The sequence below is a fragment of the Equus asinus genome, chromosome 9 (genome assembly GCF_041296235.1).
Source record: "Equus asinus isolate D_3611 breed Donkey chromosome 9, EquAss-T2T_v2, whole genome shotgun sequence".
NCBI lineage: Eukaryota > Metazoa > Chordata > Mammalia > Perissodactyla > Equidae > Equus > Equus asinus.
In genome coordinates, this window is record NC_091798.1 from 7,152,942 (window position 1) to 7,174,195 (window position 21,254).

The following is a 21,254-nucleotide window of genomic DNA, read 5'->3' on the forward strand; positions in this document are numbered from 1 at the left end:
AGCCTCTGGTGGTGGCCTCATCTTTCCCCAGGGCCCCTTGCTTCCCACTGCTGCCCTCCACCACCCTAGTGGGGACTGTCATCCCTCCTATCCCAAGCCTGGACTGGAGAGGGACCGAGGAGAGGGCCCAGACTAGGCCTGGACGACTCAGTGTGCCCATTGTCACCTGTCCTTTGGGGCTCCCTGGCATGAGGACTCTCAGCACATCTAAAGTTGTTGGCATTCTCAGCAGGTCCTGGGGCCCACTCCCTTTAAGAGAAGAGAAGGGTCTGTTGTGTTCTCTTGAGGAGCCCTGGAGCATGAGTACAGGACTTCCTGTGTTATTTTCATGGTGTCTTGCCAGAGCCTAGAACAGTCCCTGGCCCACAGTGGATGCCTAATGAATGTTTGTTGTTGACTGAATGAGGTGCCTGTGGGACATTTAGGAGACCAACTCAGAGCAGCTGAAGATTCAAGTCTGGATTCACCTTGGATTCAATTCAAGAATGAGTTTGGGACAGGTCCGGCACAGTCATCATGGATGCTTGTCACTGATGCTGAGAGAGGTGGGGAGCAGGGCACAGGCAGGCCACTCAGGAGTAAAGCAGGAGGGATGTGGTTATCTTTCAACCTAGACATCCCTAGCATGGTAAACACAGTATCTTTCACTTCCACAGAGAAGTGTGCTCTCTCCCACTTCTCTTGAACCGGGAAGCCCTCTCAGTCCATCCTTGGTTTCCATGGATACAAGTGAGCAAGAGCACAGGGCTGGATGGTGAGTGCTGTTGGGAGCGATCTGGGGGCAGCCGCCCACCCTTGGCCTCAAACAAGGGCCGCTGTGTGGGAATGCCGGCTGTGGCCAGATCTACCAGTTTACTGACAGTGTCCAGAGATTCAGACTTTTATGTGAAATCTGGTTTTTGAATGTTGGCAACTAAGTTAGATTTTTTTAAATCCTATTAAGAAAAACAATAAACGTGGGCCAAATCCAGTGTGAGGACAAGTGGGCCCCAAGCATAGAGAAGAGATGAGAAACCGGGAAGCAGCCCTGGGCAGAGAAAGCGGGAGGAGCCGCAAGAGGCAGAGGACGACCTCGGGAGAGCTCGGGGGACAGGGAGGCCGCCGGGGCAGGAGTGTTTCCAGAAGTTGCCAACAGTGTCAACCAGGCAGATAAGGCTGAGGAGTCCCCATGGCATTTCGCAACAAGGTGACATTTGCCAGATCAGTTTAGCAGGGAGCTGTGGCGGCTGCCAGGGTTAGAGGAATAAGAGGGCGGGTGGTGAGGATGTGGAATGAGAGAGTGTAGATAAGAGTGTAGACAGCTCCTTTAAGAGGCTTGGCTATGGTGGGCAAGAGGAAGACTGACAACTAGCAGCCAAGGTTAGCTGAGCAGCCAAGATGGATGGAGAGAGGAAGCGGGGAGGCATGTGCCAAGGGAAGAAGAACGAGAAGTTGTAGGGGGATATAAGGGTTAAGAGCAGAGAGCTGGGGACTGAATCTCAGAAAAGAGGAGCTAGCCTAGATGGAAGTAAAAACAAGCACGGGGTGTCTGCTCTGAACAGCCCCTCTCTGCCAGGAACCACACAGCAATCGCTTTTATGTGATTTAATCATCCAAACACGCTTAAGAGAGGTCATTAAAGGCACGCTTCAGATGAGGGAACTGAGGCTCAGAGAGGGAAAGTGACCTGTCCAGAGCCAACCAGCCAGAATGGCCCAGGTCTGCTGCTCTGAGGATCAAAGGCTGAGGTGCTCCCCATTGCACCCCCCAGCTGCCCCCTACCACAGAGCTGCAGGGATCACAGTGTTCCAAAGCTGGGGCGCTAGGCTGTGTGGGTGGAGGCCGTGGGGACTGGGAAACGTCCTTGTGCCAGGCAGGGGAGGCCATTAGCGCCCTTGGAGAGTGCAATCTCCCCCACCGAGGGGGCAGAGCCCATGGCCGGGGGGGGGGGGGGGGGGGGGGGGGGGGGGGGGGGGGGGGGGGGGGCAAGTGGGCAAGTGGAGAGGCAGGAGGCAAGGGAGGGGTTTTTCCAGCTCACAGCGGCTGGAGCTCATTTGAAGTCAGCAGGGAGAAGGGCGGTGGAGGGCGAGGTACTGTTGGGCTGGAGTACAGAGAGAGGCAGGAACTGACGATTCCGCTGCTGCTTCCTCAGTGCTGGGCCCCACGTGGCCTTGGAACACGCACAAGGTGCAGACAATCCTGTGGACCCCTCCAAGCAGCGCTGCTACAGGAAGGGAACTGAGGCTGTAGGCTAAAGGGCCCAGCCCCAGGGCACACCAGGAGCAGCAGCCAGGGTTCCGGAGGCCAGGATGGGACAAGAAGCCTGCTGGGAGCCTGGGGAGAACTCAGGAGGCCAGGGCCAGCCCTGGGAGATTGTGCAGTGGGGTCACTACAGGGTGGCCAGGGAGGGCCCCAGGACCAGATGGAGTCCTCCCACTCAGGGCCTGGGGGCACTAGCAGGTCAACTCAGCTTTCATCCGTGTCCCTGCCCACTGACAAAAATGACCACTACGGGGGGACTAGGCAGATTAGGAAGGACTCTTTCAGCTGCAATTCAAACTAGTTTGAGCAGAAATAGGGATAATTTGTCTCATTTAACTGAGAAGGTTAATGGCTTCAGACATGGTGGGATCTGGTACCCATGGATGTTATCAGGAGTCTGTCTGAGTGCTCTCTCTCCCGAGTGCTCTCTCTCCCGCTCTCTCCCTCTCTCAACTCTGCTTTCCTCAGTGCTGGCTTTATCCTCAGATGACTCCCCCCATTATCGGCAAAGACGCCCCTCAGCCAGCTCCAGGCCCACATCCTGCCAACTCAGCAGCCCCACTGGAGTCTTCCTTAACAGTTCCAGTCAAAGTCCCAGGACTGACACCCATCGGACTGACATGGGTCCATCCTGGAACGGTCACTTGTCCGACCCAGCGGCCTGGATCACGTGCTCCCCTCTGGAGCCTGTGGTGGAAAATCAGCCAGAATACAGAGGCAGGGTGCCTGACCTCAGACGTCTACTGCCCTGGGCCCGCTTCCGCCCGTCCAAGACCAGCACCCCTGCCCCTTGACTCTTCTAGACCCCACAGCTCTAGCTCAGGGACTACTTCTGACCGAATTCCATGCCAGGTCAGCCCCTGGATGTGGAAATGGGGCTGCTAGAAGGGAAAGCAGGGAGGGCGTGTGGTGTGCTGAAGTGACCTGGGTCCCCATTCAGACTTTGCCACTCACCAGCTATGTGCCTCAGGGCAAATCACTGCCCCTCTCTGAGCCTTGGTTTTCCCATCTGTAAAATAGTAATAACAGCCAACACATCAACAGCACCTACTATGTGCAGTTAACACTTTAAGCACTTTCTAGATACTTTTTTAAAATCCTCAGACAGACCGCATGAGGTAGGTACCTTCATTATCATCCCCATTGTATACCTGGAGATGAGTGAGACAAGAAAGGTCAGGCAAGTCTCAGGTCACTCGGTTAGCCATGGTTAGCCACGTTCGGCCCGTCAGGAGCAAAGCTGATGTGGTGAAAGCGGCAGGCCCATGCCAGGGGTCGAGGTCTGGGAAGCGCAGTGAGCTGTAGCGACGAGAGGGCACTTGTGAAGGTGTGCTTGGCAGGAACCTGCAGAGGCAAGATGAGGGCAGAGAAGGCTCCACCAGCTGGTGCTGAAAAAGTCCTGAGGCCAAGTCAGCTTTGAAACCTCCCCGGAGAGGTGTGGGGGAGCACAGAACGGGAAGGCGGGCCTGGGAGGGAGGAGGGCGGGGCTGCGGGGAGGAAGGGTGGGTGCTCTCACTTTTTAAGTCTCCATCCAGCTACATTTTATCCTTATAGCATGTTATCAAACAGGCAACTCGGAGAGGGAAAGAGTTTCAGCCAGGGTCACACAGCAAGTGACCAGCTTCTGCATCTGAATTATCCTTTTTTCTTCTCCTTTCCACTCTAGGACCAAAAGCCATTGGACCAGCCTCCCAGTGTGGGGGGAGTTCATGTTCTGGGGGTGGGAGAGACCTAACAGGTTAACACTAGAAGGGTATCAGTGCTGGGAGCGGTAGACATGATGGCCTAGTGGGAGAGCCTCCAAGGAGACCCCCAGCGCCCTCCGCCTATGCTGAGTGTGTGGGTTTCAGGGGCAGTGGATGGCTAAAGGGAGGCAGGTTCTCAGGGAACAGAGTGGTCAGCGGTCACGCCCATTCCCACCCGGCTGAAGAAACTGAGGACTATGACAGGGCCCCTGAATTAGGGGTCACTAGTGACCTTGACCAGGGCAGGGCCAGGGACAATATGGGAAGAAGATAGATGACAGATGTACAAATTATAGGGTGAGATGATGTGGGGGGGCAGAGGGAGAAGACCAGGGGTCAGCCTCAGGGCGTGTGTGTGAGCAAGGAACACTCTTGCTTCCCTGAAAATACAGAAAACTGGGGACAGGGCACTTGGGGACTCTGCACTGTCTGTGTAATTTTTCTGTAAATCTAAAACTGTTCTACACTTAAAAGTTTATTCAAAAATCTAGATGGCAAAGAGGTGAGAACGGGTGTGGTTGGAGAGAGTTTGTAGGTAGCTGGGGGGAGGCAGGAATTTGAGGAGGGGAGAGCATGCCCACACATAGGGCTTCTGTGTTTTGGTTGGGAACTGAGTGAGCAGGAGGCTGGGGAGGGGACAGGGAGGGGAAGGTGGGAGGGGCTCCGAGCAGAGACAAGTCACAGGAAGCAGGAACCGACTGAGGTTCCAGATTCCTCTACCTACCCCTCCCACGTACCCCTCAGTCCTGCTGTGGGGTCCCCTCCCTCCCCAGAATCCTACTAACTTTGCCTGGGCCTTGCTCCAAGTGGGGGCTGTGGAGAAAACGCCAGGGCTAGGGGTCCATGGGCACGGTGGGCGCAGAGTTCCCCAGGCAGAGGCCTGTGGGATGTTTTGAGTTTTAAGAGGTTCTTCCTCCTGCGCAGCCCCAGGAACCACGGCTAGAGCTCAGCGCGCACTCTGCTCTCTTCCTCTTGGCAGGGCCATCACCCATCTCGGAACTCGGAGTCCCTGCGTGACGCCTCCTCTGCCACCTCCCAGACTGGACCAGGTAAAGTTTGCTCAGGTTCTGTCCCCTGCCCTGAGAAGAGGAGGGTGGGAGGCTTTGCAGGTGGTGGGAAAGGCTTCTCAGGGCTGGGGAGGGTTTCAGGGTCCCACCTCAGCAACGAGTGGAGATGTTCCAGGAGGCCTTGGCAGGGGTGTCAACTTCCCTGCAGGGGACTTCTCTGAGGCCCCAGAGCCTACTGTGCTCAGAGATTTGGGAAATAAAGGTGCCAGGAGGCTGGCTCTAGAGTGTCCTTGGAGGAGTCCTGCCTTGGGAGTCTGGGGTTAGATGCTGCTTCCGGAACACTACTTGGGAGTCCTCTGGGAGGTCTGAGGCTTGGAAGAGAAGGCAAAGGATTTCCTAGACTGGTCCCCTGTGAGAGGGCCTAGGAGGCAGCGGGTAAGGGAGTGGGGGCTCAGCATAGGGGTGGGGCAGGGATGGGGGAAGAGGTTGGGAATGCTGGGGTCATGAGCCGGGTTGGGGCTAGGAATGGACAAGGAGGCAGGGATGGAGGGGTGTGGTTGGGAACTGGGATCAGAATGGGAACAGGATAGGTTGGACTGAGGAGGGTGCAGCTAGGGATGGGGTATGGTGAATAGGTGAGGGTTGCCTGCTAAGCAAGGGGTTGGGAGTGGTGCTGGAGCTGGGATGGGAAAGAAATGGGGCTTGATTTGGGGTGGGGATGCAGATGGCAGTGGACAGTAACGTGGATGGACTAGGAATGGGCCTTTCAAAGGTGGAGACCGATGCAGATGGACCAGGGGTGGCTGGTATGTGAACTGGGTTGGAGCAGGGGGTTGAGATGAACCAGGAATGGGGGGGATGGAAAGAAATTAAGCACGGAGTAGGGCTGGGCCGCACTGGAATGATGTGATTTGGGATTGGGACCGGAGAGTTGGAAAGGAGAGGGACGCAGCTGGGCCTGGATTGGGGCGGGTGAGGTAGGGATGGGGCTGAAACCCCGGGGCTGGGGAAGAGGCGAGCGCTTAGGCCGGGGACACGGTAGGTGAGGGTTTGGGACGCGGGTGGTGGCGGTCTCAGGAGCAGAGGGGCAGGGCCGCCCGGGTCGGGCGCGCAGGAGCTGCGGCCGAGGGGCGCGGGGGCGCCCCGGGGCAGGCCGGGAAGGGGGGGCGGGCCTCCCCCTGGGCCGGGCCGGGGCGGCGCTAGGACCGGGCGCGCGGAGGGAGCGAGCCGGGCGGAGCCAGCGCCCCCCGCCCCCCGCCGGCCGGCTCCCCTCCCCCGGCCGCTGGCTCACTCGGCTCGCGGCGCTGCAGAGGCTCCGAGGCGGCGGCGGCGGCGGCGACTACCTCTTTCCCTCCCTCCTCCTCCTCCTCCTCCTCCTCAGTCCGTCCGTCTGTCCGTGCGTCTCCGTGCGGCCTCGGCCCGGCCCGAGCATGGCCGGCGTCAGCTTCAGCGGCCACCGCCTGGAGCTGCTGGCGGCGTACGAGGAGGTGATTCGGGAGGAGAGCGCGGCCGACTGGTGAGCCCCCCCGCCCCCGCCCCCCGGCCCTTTGTCCCCGCGCCGCCGCCGCCGCGCCTTTGTTCCCGCCGGCCCGCCGCCCCGCAGCCGGCAGGGAGGGGAGACCCCGAATGGTGCAGCGGCCGGCGGGGCCGGGGAGGGGCCGCCTTTGTGCGCGCCGGGGGAGGGGCCGGCCCGGGCGGGGCAGGGCCGGGCCCGAGCGCCCGCAGGCAGCCCGGGGCGCGCGGCGGAGCGGGGGCCAGACGCGGGCTGCAGAGACGCAGGGTCCACATGTGTGGCCCGGGGCTGCGTGGCCCTGCGGGAGCCCGCCCCCCGCCCCGGGGCCGGGGGACAGGTGTACACGGGGCGGCCAAGGGCACCTTCGCCACCTTCGATGGGGCGAGGACCGGGCGGCGATGGGGCGGGGACCGAGCCAGCGGAGCCAGAGCAGCCTGCCTGGCCCGGCCGGGCCCGGCCCGGCCGCAGCACAAAGGAAAGCCAGGGCGGGGGAGGAGCGGAGCGGGCTGGGGGCCGTGGCGCCCCGCCCACCGGGGGCCTCCCTGAGTTGGGGTGTGATGGAAAGACGTTCACTGCCACATGGCAACCACCAAGTGACTCTTGTTCCCCTTAGGGGTCGCGGAGGAGGCAGGGATGAGTCCTCCTCTTCCCGATCTGAAGGGGATTGCAGGGACTGGGCAGCTGGGCTGGGTGATGCCAAGGGGACGAAACTGCCTTCCTAGGGGGCCAGCTGGGGTCCCTGAGAGGAAGCCCTCAGGCACAGAAATGTGGAGGAAGGCCGCAGAGAGGGATGAGGGGGTGAGTGGATCCACTGAGCCCCTAGCTCCATCACCCGGTGTCAAGGGGCTGTCGGCTCCCTGGTGGAGGAGGAGCTGGGCTGCCCTCTCCCTGCTGCCCTCTCCCCCCTCCCCAGCTGTTGTCTACCCCTGAGCTGTGGGAGGGGGTGGACCACCTGCTCTGGAGCCCGAGTCCCCAGGGTGGCGGGAGAGCTAAGGGGTTCCACGCTGCCCCATTCGGGAATCATCTTCCCCCAAAACACTCTTATCCTGGGATAAGTGCCCATTCTGTTCTCTAGGCCCCCTCTCCCTCTGGCAGGCAGGAAACTGAGGCACAGAGTGAGTACAGGTCTGAGAGTCCTCACTTGGGCTGGCCTCACCCTCATGCTGGGAGGGCAGTCAGGTAGGGATACTGACCTGGGGGCTGGAGGAGGGGACAAGATGGCCAGGCGTCCATGCCATGGTACTGCAGCACTGGCGGGCAGCCAGGCCTGGAGGGATGGACGCGGGAGACAAGCTCTCATGTCTTGCAGGTCAGTCACAAGAGAGGCCAGCACAGGCTAAGCAGGCAGGCGGCCCACCCATTGTCCCCGCCCTGCCCCTGGGGGGCTGAGATCATGGGAGGAGTTCAGGGCAAGTAGCCAGCTTGGCCTAGTGGAGGAGCTGGCCTTGGGATATGGCCCTGCGTGGAGAGAGGCACAACCTGCCTCTCCCGTGGGGAACGAGAATGCCCCCCACTCTCCAGTCTGTTGGGTGCTGTCCAACACCACCCCATTTCCCTCTAACCTCCCCAAAGCAGAGCTCTGGCGGCCCATGCAGGGCCGTACAACCACTGCTGGCCCACATTCTGCTCACCACCCTGCAGCATCCATGTGGCCAGAGTGAGTTATTCATCACTAATGTGCGTCACCCCCCATCTGGGTTGTGTGTGGGACACACACACAGATGCGCACACGCAGCCTCGCATATACACACATTTGCCCACTACCAAGGGCCCAGATAGCATTTCATGAAAAGAGTGTGAGGATCACATCCTGCAGAGCGGGGCAAGAGTGCTCCCAGTGCCCAGCACAGAGCCAGCAGTCCAGTGGGGTCTCAGGATTCAGGGGCAGATTCTGTGCTCAGAGGCTGAGGAAGGCATCTTGGGTAATATTGCTGTCTGGGCAAAGGGGGCTTGGCCTCCCTTCCGTTGCCCTCTGAAGGGGGTGTGAGGGGGGAGTTGACTCTGAGGTGGCAGGGCCTCTGAAATGGACCACTGCCCTGGTCCTGGGAGCAGGGGACCCAGAAAGTCAGGTTGGGTAGTGGGAAGGGCCAGTGTTCCCCTGGACGTGATGTGACTCACTGTGTGACCACACACGAGTTCCTGCTACTCTCTGGTCCCCTCGAAAAGAGGAAGAGGGGGTGGGGTTCCACCATCGCTGGGATACCCGAGGCCCTTCCAGCTCTAATGTTCTGAGTGTGATTGTCCTGAGGGGTCTGCCTGCCCTCAGCCCCCCACCTCAGCTGACCCCACGGTCTTCCTGGAATTGCTACATTTTGGCTCCCCGCCCCTCAGCCCAGTTTCTCTGGCCTAGATGGTTTCTCAGAGTCTGTGTCAGTGTCACAGACACCTACTGGTGCTGCTCTGTGCTGGACCCGGGACCCAGAGAGTGATATGTGTTGATTGACTGAGTTAATCCTGCCTTCACGAAGCTTGCAGTCAGGAGCAGCGTCTGTCTCCAGGGGTTGGAGCTGGTGAGACATAGATTCCTGGGCCCCCCATCCTGATTCCTTGCAATTTCACCAGCTCCCACCCGCCCAGGCCCAGGCTGCTTCTCATGTGTTTTCTGAGAAGCACAGGTCTAGTGGGATCTGGGGTGGGCTCAGATGCCTCTTCCCCTCCCTGCTGGGGTGTGGTAAGTACTCTGGGGAGGTGCAGCTCAGGGCAGGTCCCCCGAGATTTCAGCCAGGAATGGGCATGGGGTGGAGAAGCAGTTCTGGCCTTCTTGCATGTGAAGGGAACTACATATGCAAAGGCTCGAGGGTGGGAAATATCTGGAACTGTGTTTGGGATCAGGGAGCCATCCAGAGTGACCGAAGTGCATGGTATGGATATGGAAGTCTGGCTGGAAAGGCACGTGTGGCAGAGCTCAGGGCCAAAGGCCTGCTGAAGGCTTTGAACTAAGCTGTGGTTTCCACCGGTAAGGGCTGTGGCCGTAGCAGGGAAGGGTGGCTGGAGGTGAGGAGGCAAGGATTGAGGGTGGAAGGGGCATGGCAGATGTTCCTGGGAGGAGCAAGGGCCCTCCAAGAGGCTGACAACTTGGCTTGGGGAGATGTGATGTCTAGAGCATTGTCTGGGAACCAGGGTCTCGGAGTTCTGCCTCAGTTTCTCATCTCATCTGTGGAATGCAGAGAGGCAGACCCTGCTTCTCTGAGGGCCTTTTGTTCCCAGTGGTGAGTCAGGGCAGCCAGACAGGTGGTGAGACAGCCGTGCTGGGAAGCAGCTGCCAGGGCTGGGGCCCGGGCAACAGTTGGACCAGGAGCTCCCAGCCCCACAGCCCACCTGTGTCCCTTTCAGAAGGGAGGGCTCCTGGGAAGTGGGGGGATTGGGGGACCATTTGGTCCTGGGAATGACTTGTGCTGATCTCATGGGGGCTGGGCCAGCCTGCCTTCCTCCCTCTCTCCTTTCTTCCCTCCTCTCTCCCTCCCTCCTTCATTTCCTCTTTACCCCTTCACTTCTCTCCTTTCTCTTGTCTTCTTCCTCCTCTCCCTGTTTCTCTCTCTGCCTTTCTCTCCCTTTCCCTTCTCCATCCTCCTCGTGCTCCTCCCTCTCTCCTCCTAGCCCCCTGCCTCTTGCCTTGGCAGTAGGGAAAAGGGAGCTTGGGGAAGGGGCTGAGCCCTCCTGAGCCTGTGGGATGAAGCCCTTCTTCCTTGGCCCAGTGGGTCCTCATGAGCAGACATCTCTGTCTTCCCTTCTGTGAAATGGATGCTGTGCCACTGCCACCTGGGGAGAAAAAGCTAGGGAGGTGCAGGAAGGCTCCTGGGTCAGCTTTATGGCACAGCTAAGGCAGAAGGAGAGGCCAGCAGTCCCAGGAGGCCAGTGCCTCAGCTCCGGCGGAGGCGGCCTAGGGGCTGGAAGGCCAGGAGAGCATGGCCACCCAGGGGCCAGAGTCTGGGCGAGAGCTACCATGGTGACCTCATCCCCATTTCAGGGAGGCGGAGATTGAGGCTGAAGGCGTGTCCTGGGGTCCTTTGTGTTCAGGAGAATGCGGCTGGGGTGGGCCAGTCGTGTGCCAGTTGCCGGGTTTCCATGGTTACTGGGGGATGCCCAGAGCAGAGCAGCACCAGGTTCTCTCCTCCCCCTCCCTCGTCATGGGAGGAGGGGCCATGGGCACTGAGACACGCGCCAGGTAGGTTCCTGGTGACGGCCAATGGGGAATGAGAAGTGTGGTAGCCAGGGAACGGTAACCAAGGAACCGTCGCCTTGGAATTTCCATCGCACACCCGCTGGCTGGGTTGTAGGCTGCCAGGGCCAGGGCCTTTAGGATACGACACTGGCTCACTTCAGACTGGGCAGCGATTTTTACCCCATTGCCCTCCCCACCTGACCCAGGCCTCCTTCCACCAGGTCCCAGGCTGCCCCCGCTGGGCTCCAGCCACAAATGGTGCCTAGCACTGTTGTCATGACAACCTGGAGAGTACTGGGCTGGAACTCCCCTCCTGTCCTGCCCTCTCTGTGTCCCTCCCCACCCAAAATTGGCGGCCTGGGCCCTGACCGTTCTCCCAGCCACCCCTCCCTCTCCCCAGGGCTCTGTACACATACGAGGATGGCTCAGATGACCTCAAGCTTGCAGCGTCCGGAGGTAAGAATTCCAGCCATTCCTTCGCCTTCCTCTCCGCCCCCTCCTCTGGTTGTTTTCTTCCCCACCCACCCGCCTGGCTCCAGGCCACCTCCCTGCCTGCATCCAGCAGACCCACACTTGTCTGGCGTCAGGCGAGTGTCCTTCCTCTGGTCATCCCTGTGATCCCCAGGGTAGGGAGGGAGAGAGGCTTGTTTCCTGCTTGATTATGAGAAGACTGCGCCTCGGAGAAGGACAGTGATTTGCCCAAAGTCACACAGCTGGCGGGGAAGGATTCTGGCAGGGATGGCCCAGATCACCCCCACTTCCTCCAGAGCCCAAAGGCTTTATTCTCACTCACTGGGCGCTAGCACCGCGTGAGACATGATGATGTGTGAAGAGTGAGACATGAGGGTGTGTGAGGAACAAACACTTCCTCGGCCCAACCCCAGATCAGGCCCTGTGGCATTCAGAGGCCCAGCTCGCGCCCGCCTGCCGCCCCTCTCACCCCAGCACAGAACTCTGGGACCTCCCGATTTCTGGCTGCCTGCAGAGCCCGCGAGAGCAGTCTTTCCTTTGGGTTCTAGGCCCTTTGTGGGGTCAGGGCTCAGGAGACGGGAGTCCTGATACCCTCCTGATTCCCCCAGAGGGGGGCTTGCAGGAGCTCTCGGGCCACTTCGAGAACCAGAAGGTGATGTACGGCTTCTGCAGCGTCAAGGACTCCCAGGCTGCTCTGCCCAAATACGTGCTCATCAACTGGGTATGCAGCTGGGGGCTGGGGGAGGGAGCTGAAGACCCCCGAACAGTTACCCTCCACCCCGCTTCACCCACTGATGCTGCTGGAGAGAACCCACCGACCCCAGGAAGGGGGCCCAGGCCCCAGGCTGCTGACCCCTCTTGTCTTTTCCTGACCCCTTCTTCCCTGGGTGCTTTGCAGGTTGGTGAAGACGTGCCTGATGCCCGAAAATGTGCTTGTGCCAGCCACGTGGCTAAGGTGGCTGAGTTCTTCCAGGTGCGAGGGGGGCCAGGGCTCGTGGGTTGGGCCAGCCACCCAGGGCAGGGTCTGTGTGCTGGGAGTGGTGACAGGAAGGAGCGTGCTGCCTGAACACACGTTTTTCTTGCTGCAGGGTGTGGACGTGATCGTGAATGCCAGCAGCGTGGAAGACATAGACGCGGGCGCCATCGGGCAGCGGCTCTCCAATGGGCTGGCACAGCTCTCTAGCCCAGTGCTGCACCGGCTGCGGCTGCGCGAGGATGAGAACGCTGAGCCGGTGGTCAGTGTGTTCCCCGGGCAGGCTGGCCCGTCCCTCCCAGGCCTCACCCTTTGCATGTGGGAGCTCCTGGAGCACTCGGCTTGCCCCCTGCGCTCATGCCGGGCCGCTTGTCTCTGCAGGGCACCACCTATCAGAAGACTGATGCAGCTGTAGAAATGAAGCGGATTAACCGTGAGCAATTCTGGGAGCAGGCCAAGGTGTGCCCCCACCCCCGCCCCCCTTGGCTGCTCTCCCTTTTACAGTGTGTCCCTTCCCACATCCTCCCCCAGCTGAGAGAGTGAGCCCTTTTGGCTTTCAGCCCACAGGGTCCCCTGAATTCCCAGCACCCATGTCTCCCCAGCCCTGGGTTGGGTTGGGCTGGAGGGGCAGGGCCCAGGCTCAGGGCCGACAGTGCCTGGCGCGGGGGGGTTGCAGAAGGAGGAGGAGCTGCGGAAGGAGGAGGAGCGGAAGAAGGCCCTGGATGAGAGGCTCAGGTTTGAGCAGGAGCGGATGGAGCAGGAGCGCATGGAGCAGGAGGAGCGGGAGCGGCGCTACCGAGAGCGGGAACAGCAGATTGAGGAGCACAGGTGCGCCCCGCCCCGCCCCACACCGCCCCCCCTGGCTGGTGTGCGTGGGCCGCCCTGAAAGGGTGCGTGCTGGCTTCTCGTTCCAGGAGGAAACAGCAGACTTTAGAAGCTGAGGAGGCCAAGAGGCGGCTGAAGGAGCAGTCTATCTTTGTAAGTCGTTAGCCAGGGCTCCGGTCTCCTGGTCCGGGAGGTGAGGATAGTGGCTATGCTCCTGGGCCTGGTAGAGCGATCAGTGGCTTGGGGACAGTGCTGGGCATTCTGGGCACTGCTGCAAGGGCATGGGGTGTCATGGAGTGTCAGGGCTGGCACCTGATCACCTGAGGCTCTGGCCTCCATCCGTGGAAAGAGACTTCCTTGAAGAAGCTTGTACTATAAACTGAAAAAGAAAATCTACCTTGACCGAGACCCCCACTGACCAGGCTTCCTGCCTCGTCCCAGCAGGGCCTGAACGGCTTGGGCTGGATTAGACACACCCCTTGGCTCCCTGCCCTTAGGGGGCTTGAGGAGTGCTGCAGAGCCCTGGGCATGAGTCTGAGTGTCTGAACACGAGTGTGCATAGGGTCTCCTTCAGAGTCGCCCCTTGTTCCAGGGGTGCTTTCTGAACCTCCAAACATTGGGGTGGCCCATGGGGCCTGTGGATTGACCCTTTGAAAATCACAGTGGAGTCAAATCTCCATGCTTTGAGTTGAATTTTTTATTTCAGAAATAGCTAAGGTCATTCAGGGCCAAGCATGGTACAGTTCAGGACGGGAGGTAGGCACCTGGATCGTAACTGTCATGGCAGAAGTTGGGCCGTGGGGACTCAAATGTGCTCCACAGGAGGCTGGGAGGGAGGAGATGGGGCAGCCCAGCAGGCCCTGGCATTAAATTATGGCTGTCATAGGTCACTCCAATCACATCAGCCCCTGGTCGGTGGAGGTGATGTGTGGTTGGTAAGCTCCAGCCTCAATCATTCATTCAGCAAACCCTTGCCACCTGCCATGTGCCAGATGTTAGAAACATGGTGGAGAACAAGATGGGCAAGGCCTTTTTTATTTTTTAACTTTTATTATTTTTGTTTTTTTGGTGAGGAAAATTGGCCCTGAGCTATCGTCTGTGCCCATCTTCCTCTATTTTGTATGTGGGACTCTGCCACAGCATGGCTAGATGAGTGGTGTGTGGGTCTGCACCTGGGATCCAAACCAGAGAACTCTTGGCCACTGAAGCAGAGTATGTGAAATTAACCGCTCCGCCACCAGGCCTGCCCCAAGGCCTTTTTAAAATTAACTGATGAATGAGTTTATTTTTAATTGTGGCAAAATTTACATAACATAAAATATACTATCTTAACCATTTTTAAGTGTGCAATTTAGTGGCATGAACTGCATTTGCATTGTTGGAGAACCATCACCACTCTTTATCTCCAGAACTTTTCTCATCTTCACATGCTAAAACTATGTACCCATTAAACACAAACTCCCCATCCTCCCTCCCCCAGCCCTTGGCAGCCTCCATTCTACTTCCTGTCTCTATGAATTTGACTCTGCTAAGTACCTCATGTGAGTGGACTCATACAGTATTTTCTTTTGTGACTAGCATAGTGTCTTCAAGGTTCATCCATGTGTCAGAATGTCCTCCCCTTTTTTTTTTTTTTCGCTGAGGAAGATGTGCCCTGAGCTAACATCTGTTACCAAGCTTCCTCTTTTTGTATGAGAGTCATCACCACAGCATGGCCACTGGCAGATGAGCAGTATAGGTCTGTGCCTGGCACCTGAACCTGGGCTGCTGAAGTGGAACGCGCCAAACTTAACCAGTAGCCCACCGGGGCTGGCCCTGTCCTTCCTTTTCAAGGCTAATAATATTCCATTGTATGTATATACCACATTTGGTTTATCCATTCAGAGTAAGGTCTTTTTGAAAAAGCTTATTTCTGTGGAAAATTTTACACACAGGCACAAAAAAGTAGAAACAATTGTATAGTGAACCCCCTAAACTGATGGCTCATCTTCACCAATTATCAACATTTCAGGCGAAGCCTTACACCATTATTTTATAGTCTTGTCCGGCCCTCTAAGTGTGGCTCATGTGACAGGGACAGTAGGTATTTTACAGGTCAGTGTAGTGGCCCTACAACTTCAGATCCTCGAAGGAAGGTCCCATGTGAGGAACTTTGGAATTTAGAACCATGATGCATTCTCTTGGCTTAAGGAGTTGTTCTGTTTTCTCTCCTCTGATAAGAATTGCATTCCTTGTCTGAGTTCCCCTTTTGCCTGGGCTGTCAGGGAGCTCCCATGTATCTAAAGATGCTCAGGCACAGAAATGCTGTTGACCCTTATGGGTAGTGTATTGCTCTCTCTCTTCTACCCCCAGCGCTAATTTGTTTCAGTGTTTTTCACATGGTTAGTTAAGGCTTGTCTCACCCTCTTTTTGAATGAGGCAGAGGGACCTAGCGAGGTTATACTAGGCAGAAACAGAGTACCAGCCAAGGCTAGTGAGACGTATGTTTATGGGAAGGCAGGGAGCCTGCCTGGAGCCCAGTGGGCTGCGGAGCAGGGGAAATTTGGGAAGAGAGAACACGGTCAGAGGAGGAGTTTAGACCACTCTGGAAGATGCGAAGTTGTGGTCAGGGTGACCGCCCTCTTGAGGGGAGACGCTTTGCAGAGCCGTTCTTGTGTACCATGACGGGAAGGTTTGAGTCTTCGGTTGTGTCCTCGGAAACAAGCAGACCCTGTTACTTCACCTCCCTCCATGCAGCTTCTCCCCCATCGCCGTCCTGCCCCCCGGCCGCAGGAGCAGAGTAACAGGCTTTGGTGCGGTGGGTTCAGCTGAGCAGACGTGTACCCACTGAACCTTGGCTGGCCACTCACCCAGACCCCACTTCTCTCCCTGTCACCCGTGGAGGTGGGGATGATCCCAGAAGCAGGAAGTGACAATGGTGTAATCTGCAGTGTATGCCTTGAATACCTCCTGGGGGCCCAGAGAAGGAAGTGACCTGAGGGGTCAGGGACCTCTTCCCCAGGAGGCGGTGCCCCAGCTGAGGCCGGAAGCAAGAAGAGTTGGACCTGGGGTGGGTTGGGGCATTTGGGGGGAGAGAGATTCAGCTCCCGCACCGAGGCACGGAGGTGGGAAGCGGTATGCATGTTCCAGGAACTGTGACTCCATCATGCTGAGGACTTCATGTCTGCATCTCCCAGGGTGTGTGGGTGAGTCAGCGTGGGAGGGGGATGTTGGAGAGGTGACAGGGGCTAGGTCAGGCAGGGGGAGGGGAATGTAGGCCAAGCAAGGGGCCCCGCCCACCTGTACTCCTGAGGTTGCAATCTCAAAACAGCTAGTGAAGTGGGCAGGTGAAGTGCAGTAGGGAGTGGTGAGGACTGCAGCCAACTAGACAGCCCATGCCTGGTGTGAGGGCTGCACCGGTGCAGCTCTGGCTCGTGGCTGCTCTGGGGCATGTGGGCCTGCGTTACCAGGGCTTTCTGGCATTCTGATTTCAGTATGAAACTTTCTGATATTTAAGTGGAGGCAACTAATTAATGTGTTTTAAAAACATATCAACAAAACAAAAGCCATCTGTGGGCCATATTCAGCCAGTACTCACTGTGGCTCATGGGACGCCTCTGAGGGATGTTAAGCTAGAAAGAATCATGGTCTGATGTGGATTTTTGAAAGGTCCATTTAAGGTCTATAGAGAACAAATTACACGAAGAGAGCAAGGAGGCAGGAGCCTAATGAGGAAGCCTTGGTGGTGATGCCAAGATCCAGGAAGCAGGGATGGGGGGTGTGGTTGGCCAGGTGCTGAGCTGGGAGGTCCAAGAAGAGTTAGCTGCAAAGCAGGGAGTGCTCTGGATGGCCGTGGGTGCCTGGTGGTATGTGGGAGTGAAGGAGCAGGAGGAGCGGAGCTGGGTGCCTAGGGGCCTGTCCCGCTGGAGATGAGGTGGCCGAGGGCCTTGTGGATGGAGCCAAGGAGCTGTGTGACTGGGTGGTGAAGGGGACAGAGGTGCCACCTCAGCTCCTTCCTGCCTGATTGTGGAAGAAACACAGGGACTCTAAGAAGGGCTACCGGGGTGGTGGGGGGAGTTGCCCAGAACACTGTCCCTTTGGTTTCCAGGGTGACCAGCAGGATGAGGAGGAAGAGACCCAGATGAAGAAGTCAGAATCAGAGGTAGAGGTGAGAGCCGGGGTGAAGGGCAGGTGAGGCTGGTGGGGCTACCTCAGCTGGGCCTGGCCCTGCTCCAACCCTTTCCTTGTGCCCCCAGGAGGCAGCGGCCATTATTGCCCAGCGGCCTGACAACCCACGGGAATTCTTCAAGCAGCAGGAACGAGTCGCATCGGCCTCCGCGGGCAGTTGCGATGTGCCCTCACCCTTCAACCACCGGCCAGGTAGTCCCAGGTCCCACCCCCACTGACCCCCCCCACCTCAGGTTTGGCCCTTAGCCTCTCTGGCACTCTTTCTTGGAAAGGAAGCCTTGCTAAGGACTCCTTGGAGAAGGCAAGGCCATTTCTCAAGTGTGCTTCCACCCCCTGCCTCCCGGGTGGCAGGACTGAGAAGGCTCAGGCAGGGGTCGATGCTGGGCGTTGGCTGAGTGCAGAGCCCATCTGGGTGGCTCTGGCATGGGCTAAGACACCCCCTGGCTGCAGGGAGTGGCCCTGTTGGGGTTGAACTGGGGGTTGCCTGAAGGGCTGTGGGTGCATGTGGGTGGGCTCTTGCCCTGGCCCTGGGTTCCAGCAGCCTGGAGCCTGTACCCAGGGTCCCCTGGTCTCCTGATGCGATGCAGCTGCCCCTTTCCCCCAAAGAACCCTCTGACTCCCTGTCTGCTGCTGGAGTGTTTGCCCCTGCTGTGTGCTTGGCCCTGTGCCAGGGTCCCAGGGGTGGGGCCGGCTGTCCCTGGGTGTGTGCTGCTCAGTTGGCTGTGCAGGGCAGGCGCCTTGCTGTGTGTGGCTGGTGCTGGTGTGCGTCATCTGATGGCTTGAGGCTGTGGCCCAGCTTCGCTGAATGTGCACCCTGGCTGAAGGCAGCTTGGACTTCCAGGGCCAGCCCTGGGGGCGGGTGAGGCCTCGGGGCTGGGGTGGGGGAGACTGACCCTCTCTTGTCCTCTGTCTCTCTCTGTCTGTCTCTCTTGGCAGGTCGTCCGTACTGCCCTTTCATAAAGGCATCGGACAGTGGGCCTTCCTCCTCCTCCTCCTCCTCCTCCTCCCCTCCACGGACTCCCTTTCCCTATATCACCTGTCACCGCACCCCAAACCTCTCTTCCTCCCTCCCATGTAGGTAGCAGCCCCAGGCCTCGGCGGGGCGGGTAAGGAGGGCCCCGCTTCCCAGCAGCCCCCCGCCCTCACTCCCTCAGCCTGACTGCTGATCTCTGGTGTTTGTCCCTAGAGCAGGTACTGCCTGCCTCTTTCCCCTGGCCCTGAAGGGGCGCTGGCCCCCAGGGGCCTGGCTTACAGGGTCTGGAGCTGTGGTCTGGCCCCTGGGGGGCCTGGGGAGCTCCCAGCCCCCCGCAGACTCCAGAGAGGAGGTGCTGGCCAGGCCCCAAGGTGGACAGTCCTGGCCCCACCCAGCTCCCCAGCCCTCACTGACCAGCCTGGGGGTTTGTTCCATAGGCAGTCACCTGGACAGCCACCGGAGGATGGCACCCACCCCCATCCCCACCCGGAGCCCATCTGACTCCAGCACGGCCTCTACCCCTGTCACTGAGCAGATCGAGCGGGCCCTGGATGAAGTCACGTCCTCACAGCCTCCACCGCTGCCACCACCACCACCACCAGCCCAAGGTGAATGAGGGGCCCTAGCTGTACCGGGTCTCTCACCAGTCACTGGGATGGGAACCCCAGGTGGCCATGGTAACAAGTCCCCAGGGATCTGGGCTGCCCATCGCCAGATCGTACTGCCCTGGAAGTAGCTTTGGCAGGGAGGAGCCCTGGCAGTGCAGCCACACCTGCCCTCTCTGAGCCTGTGTCCCTCCCTGGAGTGGGATCAGGCCTTCCTCCCAGGGCTGCTGAGCAGTTTGAAGACACTAGGCAAAGGGGCAGCGGGGCCCAGTGGGTGCTGGGAGGTGCTCTGCATGGAGCCCTTAGTGGAGGCCTTCTTTCCTGGAACTCGCTGACTCCTCAGTGGGTGGGCAGGGTATTGCAGGGTGGCTGCCAAGCGCCCGCATTCTTCCCTGAGGGAGCTGATGTCATCTGTCTCCTCCATTTGTGCTGTGACAGAGACCCAGGTGAGCAGCCCTGGGCTGGATGGTGAAGAAAGCAGCAAGGAGGCCAGAGCAGCTGGCCCCACGGAGGAGCCTCCTCAGGCACCACAGCCTTCCCAGGGGCAAGGCAGCCCCACGGAGGACTTGATGTTCATGGTGCCTCCAGAGCAGGCTGTCCTGGCTGCCGCTCTGGAGCCTACCATGGCTGATACTGCCGCAGCTGACACCTCGGCAGCTGACGCCATTGACACCAACACTGCCGCCGCTGACACCGCTGTTGCCAACACCATCACCCCTGCCGCTGCCAGCCTCATTGACCTATGGCCTGGCAACGGTGAAGGGGGCTCTGTACCCCAGGCTGAGCCTATGGCCCCCACACCACCCTTGGGTGCCGAGGTCACTCTGGCAGAGGTGCCCCTGCTGGACAAGGTGGCTCAGGAGCCACTGCCGCCAGCAAGTGAAGGCTGTGCCAACCTTCTCAACTTTGACGAGCTGCCTGAGCCACCTGCCACCTTCTGTGACCCAGAGGAGGAAGTAGAAAGGGAGCCCCTGGCTGCCCCCCAGGCCCTAGCTCTGCCCTCTGCTCTAGAGGAGCTGGATCAGGAGCCGGCGCCGGAGCTGGAGCCTGAGCCAGAGCCGGAGCCGGAGCCCGAGTCCCACCTGCTGACCAATGGCGAGACCACCCAGAAGGAGGGGACCCAGGTTGGGCAGGGGCAGCCTGGTGGGAGGGGTGGTCAGGGCTTGAGCAGGGGACGGTCGGACTGCGTTCCTCAGGCTTGCAGCATTACCTCCCTTTCTCTGCGACCCACGTTATTGGGGGGAAAGCTCCATTCCATTTCCCTTCCCTGGGCCAGCTCTGCTTTTGTTCCCAAGGCCAGCATCTGTTTCCCCGGCAACCACTGATAGAATCACTGGTTGCCGGGGAAACAGGCTCAAGCCTGGTAGGTCAGCCCTAGTCCTGCTGGGTGGGGCTCAGTGACTTGGCGCTTTCCTCTTGCAGGCCAGTGAGGGGTACTTCAGCCAATCACAGGAGGAGGAGTTTACCCAATCGGAAGAGCTGTGTGCAAAGGCTCCGCCTCCTGTGTTCTACAACAAACCTCCAGGTAGTACTGGCGTGGATGAGGAGGAATTCAGCCGGGGGCGCTCGGTTCAAGTGTGGGCAGGCAGCCCCCCTCCCCCACATGGCTGGCACAGCTCCAGGGGTTGGGAGACAGCCATGGATCTGCTGGGCCATCTCCTTAACTAGCCTCCCTTCCCAACATCATAGAAATCGACATCACCTGCTGGGATGCGGACCCAGTACCGGAAGAGGAGGAGGGCTTCGAGGGTGGCGATTAGCGATAGCAACCGCCCTCAGGCTGCCCTCGCCAAGGCCGCCCACCTGAGCCGGCCTCTGGCCAGACGGCCCGCCGCGCCTGTACACGCAGCAGCTCCGCCTGGCACCCACTCTGGATTCCGGCCCTGGCCGGGGACTTGGCCGCTTCCCTACCCACAGGGCCCGACTTTTACAGCTTTTCTCTCTCTTTTTTTTAAAGTTGATAGGAAACTTGTACAGTTGACTGGTTTTCCTCCCGTTGGTAGTTGAGACGCTGTTGCAAATTCCACCCCCTCCCTGCCCGGTCCAGATTGTAGCTCTTAGTCCTCCCTGCTCACTCAGCTGGCCGGGTTGGAGGCCTCACCCTGCTTGGGGCCTGGCGTGGGGGTAGCTCTGGAAGGAAAATGCCCCCCCACCTCTTTTCCTAGTTTTATGTTTATTGGAAAAATATCACTTTGTATTCTCTGTCCAGGGCTTCAGATATTTTGCACGAATTTTAAAACATGGCAATAAATGGCTCGTGGGCTCTGGCTCCCTGGGACCCCCGCCCTGCCCTTCTCTTGATCCCTCCCCGCCTGGCCCAAAGGAAGTAGCCTCAGGGGCCCCTCAGCTTCCCTGCCCTTTCCTGCCCCCTCCTGCTGGGCAGGTCCCAGGCTGGAGGCCCTAGGCGGCGATTCAGGTCAGGGTGGGGCCCAGGGCTTCAGTGGCCCTCCCAACTCCTCCCTCTTTGCTTGGGTTCCTTTTTCACGTTCAGTAACTGTTTTTTGGAAAGCACAAACTTCTGTAACGGGTCGTGCTCATGTCTATTAATAAAGAAATCCAGATCCCTTCGGGC

General features: G+C 59.1%; 1 protein-coding gene and 1 long non-coding RNA gene across 12 annotated transcripts; one reads left to right on the plus strand and one right to left on the minus strand.

The window, feature by feature from the left end:
• Window positions 1–2,066: 2,066 nt before the first annotated feature.
• LOC106827139 (uncharacterized) lies at window positions 2,067–3,528 on the minus strand. Its single transcript, XR_011505708.1, has 3 exons — window positions 3,393–3,528; window positions 3,196–3,250; window positions 2,067–2,203 (listed from the first exon to the last, which is right to left on the minus strand). It is a non-coding gene; the product is annotated as an uncharacterized lncRNA (long non-coding RNA).
• A 1,117-nt stretch (window positions 3,529–4,645) lies between these two features.
• Window positions 4,646–21,246, plus strand: DBN1 (drebrin 1). Of its 11 annotated transcripts, XM_070516997.1 has the most exons (17): window positions 4,729–5,035; window positions 6,375–6,509; window positions 8,857–9,016; window positions 11,069–11,124; window positions 11,748–11,860; window positions 12,038–12,112; window positions 12,228–12,374; window positions 12,494–12,571; window positions 12,789–12,940; window positions 13,027–13,090; window positions 17,025–17,084; window positions 17,173–17,296; window positions 18,041–18,178; window positions 18,515–18,685; window positions 19,121–19,806; window positions 20,105–20,207; window positions 20,372–21,246. In XM_070516997.1, the coding sequence occupies exons 5-17, from the start codon at window positions 11,795–11,797 to the stop codon at window positions 20,440–20,442; spliced, it is 1,935 nt and encodes a 644-aa protein (XP_070373098.1). In that variant the 5' UTR covers window positions 4,729–5,035; window positions 6,375–6,509; window positions 8,857–9,016; window positions 11,069–11,124; window positions 11,748–11,794; the 3' UTR covers window positions 20,443–21,246. The 11 variants fall into 11 exon arrangements, with proteins under 11 accessions (XP_070373097.1, XP_070373100.1, XP_070373096.1 ...); XM_070516993.1 differs by lacking the exon at window positions 8,857–9,016 and having other exon boundaries at window positions 4,689–5,035; window positions 6,304–6,509; XM_070516994.1 differs by lacking the exon at window positions 8,857–9,016 and having other exon boundaries at window positions 4,914–5,035.
• Window positions 21,247–21,254: the final 8 nt, after the last annotated feature.